The 15,712-nt window shown below is 42.0% G+C and overlaps 4 protein-coding genes and 2 non-coding genes across 6 annotated transcripts; 4 read left to right on the forward strand and 2 right to left on the reverse strand.

Annotated features, from left to right (window-relative positions):
- Positions 1-802: 802 nt before the first annotated feature.
- On the forward strand, positions 803-3,659 carry LOC111793397 (lipoyl synthase 2, mitochondrial). Its single transcript, XM_023675247.1, has 4 exons — positions 803-1,340; positions 1,579-1,790; positions 2,037-2,416; positions 3,342-3,659. Exons 1-4 carry the CDS (start codon positions 910-912, stop codon positions 3,462-3,464), a joined length of 1,146 nt encoding a protein of 381 aa, XP_023531015.1. The 5' UTR covers positions 803-909; the 3' UTR covers positions 3,465-3,659.
- Positions 3,660-3,756: 97 nt separating this feature from the next.
- Positions 3,757-5,384, forward strand: LOC111793398. Its single transcript, XM_023675248.1, has 2 exons — positions 3,757-3,837; positions 4,678-5,384. The coding sequence occupies exon 2, from the start codon at positions 4,709-4,711 to the stop codon at positions 5,288-5,290; it is 582 nt and encodes a 193-aa protein (XP_023531016.1). The 5' UTR covers positions 3,757-3,837; positions 4,678-4,708; the 3' UTR covers positions 5,291-5,384.
- A 562-nt stretch (positions 5,385-5,946) lies between these two features.
- LOC111793399 lies at positions 5,947-9,491 on the reverse strand. Its single transcript, XM_023675249.1, has 2 exons — positions 9,000-9,491; positions 5,947-6,563 (listed from the first exon to the last, which is right to left on the reverse strand). The coding sequence occupies exons 1-2, from the start codon at positions 9,276-9,278 to the stop codon at positions 6,387-6,389; spliced, it is 456 nt and encodes a 151-aa protein (XP_023531017.1). The 5' UTR covers positions 9,279-9,491; the 3' UTR covers positions 5,947-6,386.
- A 1,644-nt stretch (positions 9,492-11,135) lies between these two features.
- LOC111793700 (F-box/kelch-repeat protein At1g16250-like) lies at positions 11,136-12,855 on the reverse strand. Its single transcript, XM_023675706.1, has 2 exons — positions 12,733-12,855; positions 11,136-12,646 (listed from the first exon to the last, which is right to left on the reverse strand). Exon 2 carries the CDS (start codon positions 12,262-12,264, stop codon positions 11,206-11,208), a length of 1,059 nt encoding a protein of 352 aa, XP_023531474.1. The 5' UTR covers positions 12,265-12,646; positions 12,733-12,855; the 3' UTR covers positions 11,136-11,205.
- Positions 12,856-14,530: 1,675 nt separating this feature from the next.
- On the forward strand, positions 14,531-14,602 carry TRNAQ-UUG. The gene has a single exon. It is a non-coding gene; the product is annotated as a tRNA-Gln (tRNA).
- Positions 14,603-14,687: 85 nt separating this feature from the next.
- On the forward strand, positions 14,688-14,759 carry TRNAQ-CUG. The gene has a single exon. It is a non-coding gene; the product is annotated as a tRNA-Gln (tRNA).
- Positions 14,760-15,712: the final 953 nt, after the last annotated feature.

Consider the following 15,712-nt stretch of genomic DNA (forward strand, 5'->3'; position numbering starts at 1 on the left):
AACGAAAAGAATCGTGACTCAGTTTTATCAAACCAAAAAAAAGANAATGCTCTAATATTTCCAAACCACTTTAACATTATCATTAAATATATCAAACAAAATTTTAAAATTTAAGATATAACGTATTTAAAAATTAACGAGATAGATAGTAAAGAATCGAGTTGTCAACATCCTCTACGACATGATCACGTTACCTAAGTTAGAAATTACGACCCTCCACAATGGTATGATATTGTCCACTTTGAGCATAAGCTCTCATGATTTTGGTTTTGATTTCCCGAAAATTTACTTATAAACCCATGATCTTCAATTCACCATCTTCAGGGCCCAGCGTCCACTACCCTTCAGGGTCCAGCGCGTCCTCTCAAGCTCATCGCTAGCCGATATTGTCTTCTTTGATATTTCTCTTATGGGCTTCCTCTCAATATTTTTTTAAACGCGTCTATTAGGAAGAGGTTTCCACGTCCTTATAAATAATGTTTTGTTCCCCTTTCCAGCCGGGGTGGGATCTCACAGAATTACTCCGAGAAAAACTCGCTTAACTTTGTAATTACTATAATTGAGTATTGACAGTCCGAAAAAATGAAGGTACACTCTTTTGGAATAGATTATTTTTATGATCACTCTAATTCAGATGTAGTATCAGCTCATTTAGGTAACCCGAGAGCTATAATCGGGTAGGCAACTACCACCCGGAACCAAGAAATTGACAAGAAATGGACAAGAAAGGGTAAAATAACAAAAGCCAAAAGGGGTTTTGAAGGAGGGTAATTGCGGTAATTTCTCTAATTGGTGGGGGTCTCGACTCTTGGGGCTTGGCTGAAAACGCCTTACGAACGACCGTCCTTCAACTGTCCAAATAAATTCGAAGCCATCCAAATTCCGGCGAGGCTTTCTTCACGCTCAACGATGAACACCCGTCGCCATAGCCTTGCTCGAATCTTCGAATCCGTTGGCAGATCCTTATCTTATTCATCTTCCTCGACCTCCGCCTCTGCTACCTCCTCCCAAATCCCTCGGACTTTGGCCGGACTCCGGGAACGACTTGCTGCCGAATCCCCTACGCTTTCTGACTTCGTTGGCCTGAAATCTTCTGATTCGTATTCCGTGGAGGTTGGTACGAAGAAGAAGCCTCTTCCTAAACCTAAATGGATGAAGGAATCGGTGCCCGGTGGCGAGAAGTATGTTCAAATCAAGAAGAAACTCCGCGAATTGAAGCTTCATACGGTATGCGAGGAGGCTAAATGCCCTAATTTGGGGGAATGCTGGTCTGGTGGAGAAACCGGCACGGCCACTGCTACGATTATGATTCTTGGAGACACTTGTACCCGGGGCTGCAGGCTAGTCATAATTCAATTTACTCATTCATTTCGTTGTGTTTACTTAATTTCCAGTGTTTTTGGTGATTGAAGAATGATATCTTCTCGTGTGTGCTGTGCCTAGTGTATATAATTTACTGAGGAATGTGAATCTCTAATTGTTTTTGTCATAGAATTGATCTTGTCGATTACTATGATATCATCTTATCACTTAGAATTCTATTCATTCCTTGCTATTTTGGGATTATTTGCACTCCAGGTTCTGTAACGTGAAGACATCACGAACTCCACCTCCACCAGACCCCAATGAGCCGCAAAATGTTGCTGAGGCAATCGCATCATGGGGGTTGGATTATGTGGTTATCACTAGTGTGGATCGCGACGATTTACCTGATCAGGGGAGTGGTCATTTTGCAGAGACCGTGCAGAAACTCAAGGTGTTGAAGCCAAATATGTTGATCGAAGCATTGGGTATGAATTCCCTAGCAGTTTCCTTACAGTGTCACGTTCCTTGTTACATTTAAGGATTCTTGTGTGACACTTATTCTATCTTGTTTTCATCCAATCCAGCTTAGAAATTTAGTGAAAGCTACATACTTACCCGTGTGTAAGTGCAGTCACAAAAATCAGCATCATAGGCTCGTTTGATTCTGATTACTTTTGTCCAGTATGATTTAATCTGTTCTTTGATGTTCCTTGAACTAATTGATTTTGCAGTCCCTGATTTTCGAGGAGACCCTGGCAGTGTAGAGAAAGTTGCGAAGTCGGGCCTTGACGTCTTTGCTCATAATATAGAGACAGTTGAAGAGCTTCAGGGAGCAGTTCGGGACCATCGTGCTAATTTTAAGCAATCATTAGATGTTTTAGTTATGGCAAAAGAGTTTGCTCCTTCTGGAACACTTACGAAGACTTCCATTATGTTAGGCTGTGGGGAAACACCAGATCAAGTCGTGCAAACAATGGAGAAGGTGAGAGCTGCTGGAGTTGATGTGATGACATTTGGTCAGTACATGAGACCTTCAAAGCGCCATATGCCTGTATCAGAATACATTACACCTGAGGCTTTCGAGAAGTATCACAATCTTGGCATGAAAATGGTACTCTCTCTTTTTATTTGAACATTTTGTTTGCGTTTATTGTTGTGATGTCCCACATTGGTTGGTGAGGAGAACAAATCACCCTTTATAAGGGTGTGGAAACCTTCCCCTAGCAGACGCGTTTTAAAGCCTTGAGGAGAAGCCTGAAAGGGAAAGCCCAAAGAGGATAATATCTGCTAGTGGTGGATCTGAGTCGTTACAAATGGTATCAGAGCCAGTCACCGGACGATGTGCCGGCCTTCTCGCTGTTCCCCGAAGGAGGATAGACACGAGACGGTGTGCCAGTAAGGACGCTGGGCCCCAAAGGGGGTGGATTTGGGGGCGGTCCCACATCGATTGGATAAAGGAACGAGTGCCAGCGAGGACGCTCGGCCACGAAGGGGGGTGGATTGTGATGTCCCACATTGGTTGGTGAGGAGAACAAATCACCCTTTATAAGGGTGTGGAAACCTTCCCCTAGTAGACGCGTTTTAAAGCCTTGAGGGGAAGCCTGAAAGGGAAAGCCTAAAGAGGACAATATCTGCTAGAGGTGGATCTGGGTCGTTACAATTGTCTTCTTCGTTCTGCAAAGGATTGTTCAATCAAGTCTTTAAAGGTTAAAGACTACTTTTTTTTTTTTCATTTCTAGTATGGTATCATATTCCCATCTTTGCTATTCTTATAGCTCGCGAATAATCTTGATTTGCATTTCCTACACCATCCCATCTTCCATTTCAACCATTGTAGTTTTATGTGTATTATATTCAAATCGTTCGAGGGAGTCGATGCTTTACTTTTAGGTATATTAGTTCATGTTGTGATGCATAATCCTCATCTCCACCATCAAGTATCACATGATCAATAGTTTTTAATGTATGGAGTTACTTGCCATGCCTTGAGGATACAACAATGATTTGAAAATCCATTTTCTGTTTGGTTGTGACAGGGTTTTCGGTACGTGGCATCTGGCCCAATGGTTAGGTCCTCATACAAGGCAGGAGAATTCTATATCAAGTCAATGATTGAATCAGATCGGGCAGCTTCTAATTCACATCCTACACAAGCTTGATTTAGTCATCTGTCTCCGACAATCCCTACATAAGCAACCACGTTGCATTTAAGCTTAAACATATTGGCAAAATGAACTTGTGATTTGATTGGTTTGGCCACTCATTTGTCAAATTCCAATGCTCTTGATCTGCTGTAGATGTACATTATTTTGCTTCGCTTTATCAAATAAGTTAGTAACGTTTCCCTTTCCTCCTGTTATTGCTGTTCAGCATGGGAGGTATTGTCTTATTCTTGCAATGTTGAAATTGAATTTCTATTTGGTTGTTTTTTGTAGACTTTACCATCTTGCTTGTTCATAAATAAAGCCTCAGTCTTTGGATTCCAATGCAGAAGCAGGTTGGATAGTGATCGAGTCGACATAAAGGGCTCTGGTAATTTTCTTCCCTAGTCATCATCTTCGAGCAAGGATAAGGTTAGGAAGAGATGTATAGTGCCTTTATATGAGTGGTAAGAATATTTTGACAGATAAGGTTAGGAAGAGACGTATAGTGTCTTTATACGAGCGGTAAAAACATTTTGACAGATAAGATTAGGAAGGGATGTATAGTGCCTTTGTATGAGTGGTAAAAACATTTTGATAGATAAGATTAGGAAGAGATGTATAGTGCCTCTTTGCATGAGTGGTAAAAACATTTTGATAGATAAGGTTAGGAAGAGATGTATAATGCCTTTAGGTTAGGAAGAGATGTATAGTGCCTATATATGAGTGGTAAAAACATTTTGATAGATAAGGTTAGGAAGAGATGTTAGTGCCTTTATACTAGCGGTAAAAACATTTTGACAGATAAGGTTAGGAAGAGATGTATAGTGCCTTTATATGAGTAGTAAAAACATTTTGACAGATAAGGTTTGGAAGAGACTTATAGTACCTTTATATGAGCGGTAAAAACAATTTGACAATTTGACAGACGATATATAGTGCCTTTAGATGTAAAGTGCCTTTATATGAGTGTTAAGAACAATTTGACAGCAGTTGGTTAAAAACACTCCATTGACAGTTAGTATCTTCTCCATTTACTGGGCGTTGAGCCATTTCACTCCCAAGCTTTGCCATAGCTCCACTCTCTCGCCCTGATGGCTTTCTCCTTTCCCACCCAAATTCACTACCCTCAACCGTTAAATTCAAAATTTCAAATTCTAACATCCTAATCTATTCAGCTTCCATCTCCATTCCCCACATTCACCACTCTCATGGGTTGTTGCTTTAGCAGAACAATAGACAGAGGTCAGCCTCTTTGTCCCATGAGAAGTCCGTTACCGGGGTCCATCGACACCCGTGTCGAAAACATCCCCGGCAATGGAACCCTGGAAGACGAAACCGTCAAAGAAGTCCTCTTAGATACTCCCATTTCCAAGCCATGTGACCTGCAAAAACCAGTCCCAAAGTTTGAAGAAGACAAGTCTCCTGAGGTGGAGGAAGGGGGTGTCCCTTCAGTTTCAGAGATATCTCAGGTTACGGAATGGTGCAGCAATATGAGCGAAAGCTTGTCAATGGCGACCACCATTTCAGAGCAAAGAGAAGGCGACGAAGCCTCAAGTAAACAGAGCAGAGAAATTGGTCGGAATACAACACCAAAGATTCGCAGAAAGCGTCCATATTCCGGCGACCCATCATGTAGAAGAGAACAGAGGTGTCGTGTTAGTTGCAGGAGCACACAGGGAAGGGCAGAATCAAGAGAAGCGAGGACCAGGAAGAAGCTGAGCGAGGACCAGGAATCAAGCCTGTTCTCACCGCGCTCACGCCCCAACTGGCTTGCCAGCAGTTGTGAGAATTCTCTCATTTTCTGGTTAAAAGAAAGTAGATTAAAAATCCGTAGTAGTTGAGGGTTATTAAAAGATGGGTTGGTATTGAGATTAGAAGGTGCCCCATGGGGATCTGCAATTCAATTCAAATGGTCCTTCAACTTCTCTTTCTCTCTTTCCTCTGTTTGTAATGAGAACATGCATGGAGCACAGGAGATGTCTTCTCTGGTGGCCCTCTAACACTCAAAACGTTTCTCTTTTTCCTTTTCTCTTTCTGCTGCCTTGTGGACTGTGCTGTCCTCCGCACTCCACACAACTGGGTCAACAAAAGCACCTCACTCTCCAACATTTCTCCAACATTTCTCCCCGTTACCAGTTACGTATCACTATTCAACCTCATAGTTTTAAAATGTGTATGCTAGGAAGAGGTTCTCACACCTATATAAGAAATGCTTCGTTCCCCAACCGATGTGAGATCTCACAATCTACCCCTTTGAAGGCCTAACATCCTCGCTGGCACACCACCTAATGTTTGTCTCTAATATCAAAATATCACAATCACAAACTCACTACTAACAAACATTGTCCACTTTAGTCCGTTACGTATCGCTGTCAGTCTCATGATTTTAAAACGCATCTGCTAGAAGATGCTAAAATGATGATCATCTTCTGTTCTTCTTTTCCGAGTTAGCAGCAGAGAATTAAGTGAATAATTACCTTGGGTTGTAACTTTGATGTCAGTGAAACTGATTATGAACATAACAATCAGGGCACTAATCATGGATTACAGGAGCAGCTGACCCAGCCTTAGCAACAATCATTCATTTTCACCCTCTCTTTTAACTATGGTGGGGGCAGCATCAAATATAACCTATACACCTTCCTACATATCCAAGTTACACACTGGCTGAAGTTGATGTGACTTTCACCATGTTTTCAACTTTACCATGTCAGTTGCAAGTCAAAATGGAGTGTGGGGTGACCTGTAATGACCCAAGCCTACCGCTTGCAAATATTGTCTTCTTTCGATTCTTCCTTCTGAGCTTCCCCTTGAAGTTTTTAAAACGCACCTGTTATGGAAACCTTAAGTGGAAAGCTAAAAAAGGACCATATTTGCTAGCGGTGGGTTTGAGCTGTTACATGACCTGACCCTTGTTCTGTAATGACGTTTCTTTAGTCAACTGATGTTGGAGCTTGATGTTAAGCTTGAGGGCGGACAGATGCTCAAGTTATGTGGATGCAGAGGCTTCAAAATGGGCTCGGGAGGGCACGGTGCAGGAACAGGGTGGGCAATGTAGGTTGGAATCGCTTCGCCGGGCATCAATACCGATACTCCTCGACCGTATACAGTCATCTACATAAATCAAGTCAAAGTGTATCAGTTGAAAGTAGGTTGCTTCTCTATTACTCATCTAATTACCATAAGAACTATATTATAGCTGCTACTATCATGATTCTGAGATTGCTGCAACAATTTAGCAGAAACGGTGCGAAAATGGGTCCATGGTCCACAAAATAATGATTGTTCGTAGAAATTCATGCATGAAAATTCTTTAGCATATTGTTCATGAGAGAGAGTTTAATCACTTCAAAACCGTCCCTAACATATATTACCTTTTTTGGGCTTTTAATTCCAAGTTTCTACTCAAAGTTTTTAAAACTCGAAGTTTCCACACCCTCGTAAAGAATGCTTCGTTCCCATCTCCAACCGATGTGGAATCTCACAATCAACCTCTCTTCAGGGCCCAGCGTCCTTGTTGGCACTCTCCCCTCTCCAATCGATGTGGAATCTCACAGTCCACCCTCCTCCAAGGCCCAACGTACTCGCTGACACACCACTCGGTGTTCACTCCTCTTCGTGGCTTAGCGTCCTCGCTGGCACACCACTCGGTGTTCACTCCTCTTCGTGGCTTAGCGTCCTCGCTGGCACACCACTCGGTGTTCACCCCTCTTCGTGGCTCAGCGTCCTCGCTGGCACACCACTCGGTGTTCACCCCTCTTCGTGGCTCAACGTCCTCGCTGGCACACCACTTGGTGTTCACCCCTCTTCGTGGCTTAGTGTCCTCACTAGCACCCACCTGGTGTCTACCCCCCTTTGGGGGCTCAGCGTCCTCACTAGCACACCGCCCGGTGTCTGACTCTAATACCGTTTGCAACAGTCCAAGCCCACTGCTAGCGGATATTGTCCTCTTTGGGCTTTCCCTTTTGGGTTTTCCCTCCAAGATTTTAAAACGCCTCTGCTAGGGAGAGACTTCTACATCCTTGTAAAAAATGTTTCGTTCCCATCTCCAATCGACGTGAGATCTCACAACCTCACTCCCCTTTTTCTTTCGCCTTTTTCCCGTTACGAAGAGAACGAAAAAGGCACAAAAAGGCACATGATCAAACATGATGGTGATTAAAAGCAAATGTCCTCAAACAACAAAGAAAACTCATTAATAATGATCACCCATTTAGAAATTGAGTCGAAAATAGCTGGCCTACGAGCAAAAAGGAGAACAACTTTATGATACTTGAGGTGCAAGATTAGGACACAAACTAGTGGAAGCCGATTCGAAATCATCCATGACCTCTCCTTCTATTCTGTTAGTATACTTTCCAACATAAAGAATTGAAACTCAGCTGTACATGCTAATATGGTACAACTATACCTTATAGAATGTAGGGAAAGGATATTGAAAATGGTGACAGCTGAGACTTTGACACACTTTATTAAAGCTATAAATACTTCAAAATATGTGCATATTTCTATATTGTAATCACAAAGGGAGACATAGCATGTGATTATGTTTGTATGAACAATGCATTTAATGGTAAAGGATTGAATTGTTAACGAAACTTGTTAAATCGATACGACATTGAATAATCTGCTCATTCAAAATGCCATACCGTTAGCAAATATTGTCCTCTTTGGGCTTTTCCTTTTGGGTTTCTCCTCAATGTTTTAAAACGCGTATGTTAGAGAGAGGTTTCCATAATCTTATAAGGAATACTTTGTTCCCCTCGTCTATTAGGGCCCTTGTATATTAGGGAGAGGTTTCCACACCCTCCATCGTCTATTAAGACCCTCGTCGGTTAGGGAGAGGTTTTCACACCCTCCATCGTCTATTAGGGCCTCTGTCTGTTAGGGTGAGGTTTTCACACCCTCCACTCTTAAGAGGTTTTCACACCCTCCACCCTTAAGAGGTTTCCACACCCACCACTCTTCTTGGGGGCCTAGCGTCCTCGTCAGCACAACGCTCGGTGTCTGGCTCTAATACCATTTGTAACAGCCCAAACCCACCACTAGCAGATATTATCTTCTATGGGTTTTCCCTTCTGACTTTCACTCAAGATTTTAAAACACGTCTCTTAAGAAGAGGTTTCCACACCCTTGTAAAGAATACTTTATTCCCCTCTCCAATGGGGATCCCACAGTTCACTAGCTACTAATGCTTAAGAAACCATGAGCAGCTTGACACAGTTTAATGCCTTATGAACTTGTTTTGCCTATCAAATCTTGTTCCTGGTTGGATTGCTATCACAATTGAGACAAAAACACATGCTACCTACATGGTGTGGGCCCATTATCATTAACATCTAGAATGAAGAAAAACTATCATATTAATGTAAGCAAACAGAGATAATACAGAAATTTTCAGAAGAAAACTGTTCAAAAATAGTCAAGACATCATTAATTGACACCAAAAGAATTTATTGTGTTCTTCTCAGAAAGAGATAAAGAAACTATTTGAATTTAGAAAACGAAGCCAACATCAAAATGCAGTAGCAGAGAAGAGAAGACAAGAACCTTGGGAGATGGGTAACGAAGCTTTTCATCGAACACCATCTGTGCTTCAAGATCAGAAGGCGGCCGGCCGATGTCCGCCGCCGTCCTGGGTCTAAGAAACCTCTCAAAAATAGCCATAACAAGGAACATAGAGATTAGAATGGCAGTCGCTACAAACCCAAACGAAACCGCATTAACAGAATCATCAAATCGACTCCAATACTCCTCTCTTTCTGGGTTTAACGGCAACACCGCCGGCAGTGGCGGCGCTATGTCGCCCCATTCTTGCTCGCCGCCCATTAAAACCAAACCCCAGAAGAAGAATGGGGGTCTTAGAGAGAAATGGGAAATGGGTTCGAAGAGAAACAAAGGGTGAGGGCTAATATGATCACAGGAAAGACCAGAAGATGGTTAAGATGGTTTGGAGGGTTTATTTACATAATGGGAGTGTGTGAATGAGTCAATTGCGCGCCTCTTTTAACGTTGCTTTCAGAAAGAAAAAGGGACTTTTTGTTGGGGCGAGTGATGATTTGTTTAGTAAACATTGAAATAAGAGATTCTTTTAAAAACTATACTTATTTTCAAAGTTAACATGGTTTATGTTCATGGAATGAAGAGAATGTTTAGATAAGATATGGGAATTGATTGCATCTCGAACATGTTCATTATGATCCCTTATCGCTAGTCGTTACTAAAAGCCCACTGGTCCTATTACTAGTCAATATTGTCTGCTTTGACCTGTTACAAACCCATCTTCACCCTTGTTCTAAATGTTTTCGTTTCCCTCTCCCACCAATCTGAGATCTCACAATATGGTCACAATATGGTCTGGAAAATATATGACAGATAGAGATCTGATATGGTGAACGGCACGTGCTACCAAACACGTGTGACGGCAGATATTCGTCGTTCAATTTCAGTAGCCTCTCAGTCTTTCACGTGCCGCCCACGTACGACATGTCGAAAAAGAACCGTACCCTAATAATCCAACCTGCCATTGACGGGACCACATTGCCAACATGGACACGCACCAGTCTCCAGCCCAGCATCTTTCGCCACGTTTCGCTCACTCATTGGTTTACGTGTCTGACTCGGCACGTGAGATCCCGATAGATTTTTAAAATATATATATATAATTTGGCAGTCTAGATCAGAGGGAGGGTTAAAGGAGTTGACTGTTTGGTTACGGGAATGATTGTATTCGGGTCGAGGATGGGAGGGAAATGGAGCAGGTGTGGGTCTGAAAAGTGGATCATGTGGATATGTGGGCCCGGGTCCGAAAGTTTGTACTCACGTGAATGTACCAAGTTTCTGTGCACCTGCTTTTCTCTCTCTCTCTCTCTCTCTCTCTCTCACGCTTGTTTTACATGTTGGGCTTGGGCTTCATGTTACTTCATAATTGGGCCCACATTTGCCTCATCTTTTGGCCCATTTTCTTAAATAACATAACTTCTAAATTAATAAAAATAAGCTAACATTCGCCTAATCGATTGAAGCGTGTGGAATCGTCCAGTCCTCGGTAGCGTTCGGGTTTAATCTTTTGAGTTCAAGGCTACAAAAAAAAAACAACAGCAATACTATTTGAAAGGACGGGTTTCAATATTTCTCATACGTAATCCTTTGTATAGACGTTGGACGAACGAACCCTAAAATGGAATAGGCCCGCTAATATAGGAGAATGCAAGTGAAGAATAAGCTTTTCCGTTTACTAGAAGGGAAACAGAACTCGGTCCCCATTCGCTAGGGAGTACCAACTGTTTGTTAAAAAAACAGAACCCAGTGAATGACGCACAACACAAGCTGCCATACCCCAAAGGCGCCGTTTTGCCATCCACTCTGGTTTCGTCCCAACAAATTCTGGAATGATGGTTCAACCCCATCCCTGGTCTCGGGGAGTGGCAAGCAGCAAACAAATCTAGTCGTCGAACAAAAGGGGAGGGATACCAATCCTTTCGTTGTTATTTATTTTAGAGGGAGGCAGTAAATATTTTGTTTCAAAAATACCCTCAAACTCTCACAATAGTTTTAAAAATGCCCTTTAACGGTTAGAAGTGTTTCAAAAATACCTTAAATTTTTCAAAAGTTTAATGATATTATTGAAACATTTGAAAGAGTGTTTTTTTAGACAAATTTCAAAATTTACGAGTATTTTTATTAATTTAGTCTAATTTATAATATTAATCTTAAAATTTTGAAAATATTTATAATATAATTTTTTTTCTCCTAATTATTCTCTTAAAATTACCACGCAGCAATGGCTACAAAGCTCCTTTACTCCCTCCTCTTCCACGGGCTCCATTCTTGTCCACGCGTCACCATTCGCTGATGTGTCAAACACGTGGACAACCGAAGTCATCTTAGAAGGCTGATTTGGCATCCTTCGCCCAGCAATAAAGTACAGGTAAGCACCGACTGCCGCCATCGTGACAAAATTGGTCGCCGACAGAGCCTCACATCGAGATCCATCGACCTCACTCCAAATATTCAAATTCCAATCATACTCTTCGATCTGTCCCTTCCATGTATTGAGACAGTCGCCGGAGCTGAACAACTTCTCGTCGACGGCGATGATCTGATACGGCGGAACGTCCAATTGCCACATTCCGATGATCAGATCCCACCGGGAACCATCACCATTGTACACCTCAACAGAACTCCTCTCCATATTGCCGATGTAATCACTGTTACCGGCAAATCCACCAATGACATGGAATTTCCCCTGCCACGAAACTCCGACACATTTGTGGCGGCAAGCACTCATCTCCGGCAACGATTGCCATTCGTCCACCGTCGGGTCATAAACTTCTGCAGACGACATTCCGGTAGCGCTGTCGAGCTGACATTTCCCGCCGGCGACGTAAATCTTGTCGCCAATGACGGCGCAGGCAAAATCGAATCGAGGGATGATGAGCGGCGCGCAATCGTACCACATATCTTCACTCACGTTGTACCGCAAAACCTGTCGCCGGACTTCCAGCTCGCTTCTGGTTCTCCGGTTGACAGCCGATGTCATTTTCTCGCAGAGGCGACCGCCGATGACGTATATGCAATCTCCGATCGAAACCATTGAAAAGCCTTTAAGAGCATAGTTTTTCAAAAGTCCAGGGATTGTAGTAACTCTGTTCCATGAATTTTCTTGTGGGTCGTAACAATCGATCCAGTTTGAGATGTTGGTGCCCTGTGAAGCATCTTTGCCGCAATAAGATACACAGATCTTGAAAATGGCCGGTGGGTTTCCGGCCGGCGGCCAAGATGGCGAGGTGGAGGCAATTGAAAGAGACCCCATATGGATAAAAGGGAAGGAGTTTGAAGTGAAGGCAGGGGAATTGAACAATGAAGATCAATGGAGAATAAATATACGAAACAGTCAGAAACTTCCAAGGTCTGTAACTTGTTTGCATCGAAGTTAAGGGAATCGGGTGAAAAGAGAGAGGTGGTTCAAAACAGTGGATTCATTCAACTGCTGATAAAAACTAAGAAATTTTCTTGTTCGTCCCATATCTTGGCTTTTCCTTTCAGACTCCTCCTCAAGAAATGTTTTGATGTGGGATCTCATAATCCACCGGCCCAACGTTCTTGCTGGCACACCGCTCGGTGTCATACCATTTGTAACCGTCTAAGTCTACCGCTAATAGACATTATCCGCTTTGCTATGTTACGTATAGACGCTAAGGCATGAAAACAACAAATAAAAATGAGTCAGAACAATCCATCCTATCATATCCTATACCAACCTTACTAAGCGTCATCATACCTTACTAAGCATGGCTATCCCAGAATTACCTCCCTTCCTCAAGGATAAGATGTGATGTCCCACATTGGTTGGGAAGGAGAACAAACCACCATTTATAAGGGTGTCGAAACCTTCCCCTATCAGACGTGTTTTAAAGCCTTGAAGGGAAGTCCAAACGAGAAAACCCAAAGAGGACAATATTTGCTAGCGGTGGATCTGGAGCGTTACAAATGGTATCAGAGCCAGACACTAGACAATGTGTCAACCTTTTTGCTGTTCCCTGGAGGGGTAGACATGAGACGGTGTGTCAGTAAGGACGCTGGCCCCAAAAAGGACAAAATTCTTCCCGGTATTTCTTTGCCCCCATCCACGAGTCCATCTGCCAATTTACAAGCTTCCTTGATGCATCGGGCTTTGCACAATGTGTGGATCATGTCCTCAAATGCTGTCCCAGACACATTGGAGATAGATCATCCAAGATTTTGCAAGCTCTAGATATCTTGAGTAATGCCCATAGAATCCTTAAGTATTGAATAAAAAAGTTGCAAGCCTCAAAATTGTAGTAAAAAAATGACTCAAGGGTTGAATAAAGGGTGTACTTTGTTTGAGGGCTCTAGAGAATGAGTCGGTCTCGATTAAAGGGAGGCTGTTCGAGAGTTCTATAAGCCGCATGAGAGGCTCTATGGTGTATTTTGTTCGAGGGAAGTCCCACGTTAGCTAATTAAGGAAATGATGATGGATTTACAAGTAAGGAATACATTTCCAATGGTATGAAACATTTAAGAGAAACTAAAAGCAAAGCCATAGAGTTGATAGTTTCTAACGCACCTTTGTGGCAAAGACATACCCCATGGCAAGAGCTCGGAAAGAGGCTACAGTGGGGGTGGTCGCCTCTTCAGTTATATGCTTCCTTGAACAGCCCATCAATAAGAATTGTGTATGAACAAACTGTTTGATCGATCTTCCCATGCTTGGCTAGAGAATCCATAATGGCCTCACAACAATATGAATCTCGAGCACTTGAACATTTCTTCAAATAGATTGTCTGCATCTTCAAATTCTCTCACAGCCTTACCAAGGCCATCAACTAAACTCGCATAGAACATGGCATTGATTCCCACTAATTTATTTCTACGAAGTTCAAAATATTCCGTTGCATCCTCCAATCACGAAGCTGAACATACTGTAAGACAAATTTGGCATTAACTTGATGAAAAACTTGCGACAAAAAGAATCTAAATCGGCTTCCATGTTCGAAAACCGATCAAGTAGATTCAAAACTTGATAGCTCGAAACTACATCAGAAACATCGAGAAAAGGTTCTATCCATTCGGGAGGTGGGAGCGGGTAGGAAATCGAATCAAAGTGAATTTGTGGTAATCAACTTCAGCTTCAGGAATCCATAGATGGATTTTGAAGAGTAAAAAGAAATTCAATGAATCAGGATTAACAAAACTAAATAGAATTTGAAGAAACAGATATTCACATCAATTGCAGCAAAGAGGAAGGGGGCGGAAGGTACCTTTGACGAACGCAAACAAGGTCGCTTGCTTACTCTCAGATGGCGGCAAAGAAGGAGCCACTGGAAAGAAACCGCAAGCGGCATTGCAATCTGAGTTCTTCGAAGAAAGTTTCCCATTTCGATTCAGAGAATATGATTTGCGATCAAGTGAATGAAGGCGTCGAGATGAAGAGCAAAGGAATGGAGCCGCCTTCCACAGGGTTCTTCTCATGGGGTTTTTGCGCGCTAAAAGTGGTGAAGGGAGTTAAAATCAAAGTCCTGATGAGATAATCTTATTGAACAAGTTTATCAACAAATGGTCCTATGGTCTAGTGGTCAGGACATTGGACTTTGAATCCAGTAACCCGAGTTCAAATCTCGGTAGGACCTCTTTTTCCTCCTTTTCTCTCTATTTTTACTCGAGTTCAAAGCTCAAAAAATGATCTTTATGGTCCCTACTTTCCATAAAACAAATGGTCCTATGGTCTAGTGGTTAGGACATTGGACTCTGAATCCAGTAACCCGAGTTCAAATCTCGGTAGGATCTTATATTTTACTCATTTTCTCTCTTTTTTTTTCTCCGGTTCAAAATTCACAAAATTACCTTTTTGGTCCCTTGATCTCACGTAACTTCTTAACTTTTCCTATGTTAACAAATGGTCTTATGGTCTAGTGGTTAGGAGTCTAATAACTCGAGTTCAAATCTCAATAGGACCTCTTTTTTTAAATCATTTTCTTTCTCTTTTTTCTCGGGTTCAAAATTCACAAAATTACCTTTTTGGTCCCTCGATCTTACGTGACTTTTTTACTTTTGCTACAATAACAAATCATTCAACAACCAACGACCCTTTCTTGTAATAACAACGACGGGAGATGGGCAATCGAGCTGATAGAAGAGTAAAACATAAGCATGGAATTCCTAAAATGGTGATTTTGCATAGTTTGTAGGGCACTTGAGTTTATCGTCGATACCCTACTGCATCTTTACCCCAGTCTATTTGCATCGGGCTCAACTCGTACTAGTAAGAAAGTATTCTCAATAGGGGACAAAATCTATTCAATTCAACCATACGAAACGAAAGTAAAACACTAGAATACACCCCTCCTCCTCTAACAGCAAAGCAAACGGCTGTCCGCATTGGATTCAAAAACCCTAATTCTCACATGTCTTTAGTTTTCATTGTTAGAAATGATTGTCTGGGTCGTTAATCATCGTCAAAGGTAGTCGCCAATCACTATTGTCAACGGTAAGTGTTCGAGTAAATAATTTTTTATTTTTAACTATTTGTCACATTATAATTTCTACTTTCCCCTCAAAGTAATTAAAAAAAAAAAAAATTAGCATAGAAAAATAATTTTTTATTTTTACCTTTTCTTTCGTCAAGAAAAATGGCGGCAGAAGAGTATCCATCTCCACGAAGATTGCTACCCTTTATTGGTCGGCTAAATGCTCTACCGTCCATTAGAAGAACGATTCGAGAAGCCTGTTGAACGAGCTAA

This window comes from Cucurbita pepo, chromosome LG04, assembly GCF_002806865.2.
Source record: "Cucurbita pepo subsp. pepo cultivar mu-cu-16 chromosome LG04, ASM280686v2, whole genome shotgun sequence".
NCBI classification, from domain to species: Eukaryota; Viridiplantae; Streptophyta; class Magnoliopsida; order Cucurbitales; family Cucurbitaceae; genus Cucurbita; species Cucurbita pepo.

What these genes read in the sequence shown, in the direction of transcription:
- LOC111793700 (XM_023675706.1), bottom strand. Translation starts at nt 12,264, where the DNA reads ATGGGGTCTCTTTCAATTGCCTCCACCTCGCCATCTTGGCCGCCGGCC.
- LOC111793399 (XM_023675249.1), bottom strand. Translation starts at nt 9,278, where the DNA reads ATGGGCGGCGAGCAAGAATGGGGCGACATAGCGCCGCCACTGCCGGCG. An exon ending in TTCGTTACCCATCTCCCAAG is followed by an intron (nt 6,564 to 8,999) that starts GTTCTTGTCTTC and finishes TGATTTATGTAG; the next exon opens with ATGACTGTATACGGTCGAGG.
- LOC111793398 (XM_023675248.1), top strand. Translation starts at nt 4,709, where the DNA reads ATGAGAAGTCCGTTACCGGGGTCCATCGACACCCGTGTCGAAAACATC.
- LOC111793397 (XM_023675247.1), top strand. Translation starts at nt 910, where the DNA reads ATGAACACCCGTCGCCATAGCCTTGCTCGAATCTTCGAATCCGTTGGC. An exon ending in TATGTTGATCGAAGCATTGG is followed by an intron (nt 1,791 to 2,036) that starts GTATGAATTCCC and finishes TTGATTTTGCAG; the next exon opens with TCCCTGATTTTCGAGGAGAC. An exon ending in ACAATCTTGGCATGAAAATG is followed by an intron (nt 2,417 to 3,341) that starts GTACTCTCTCTT and finishes TGGTTGTGACAG; the next exon opens with GGTTTTCGGTACGTGGCATC.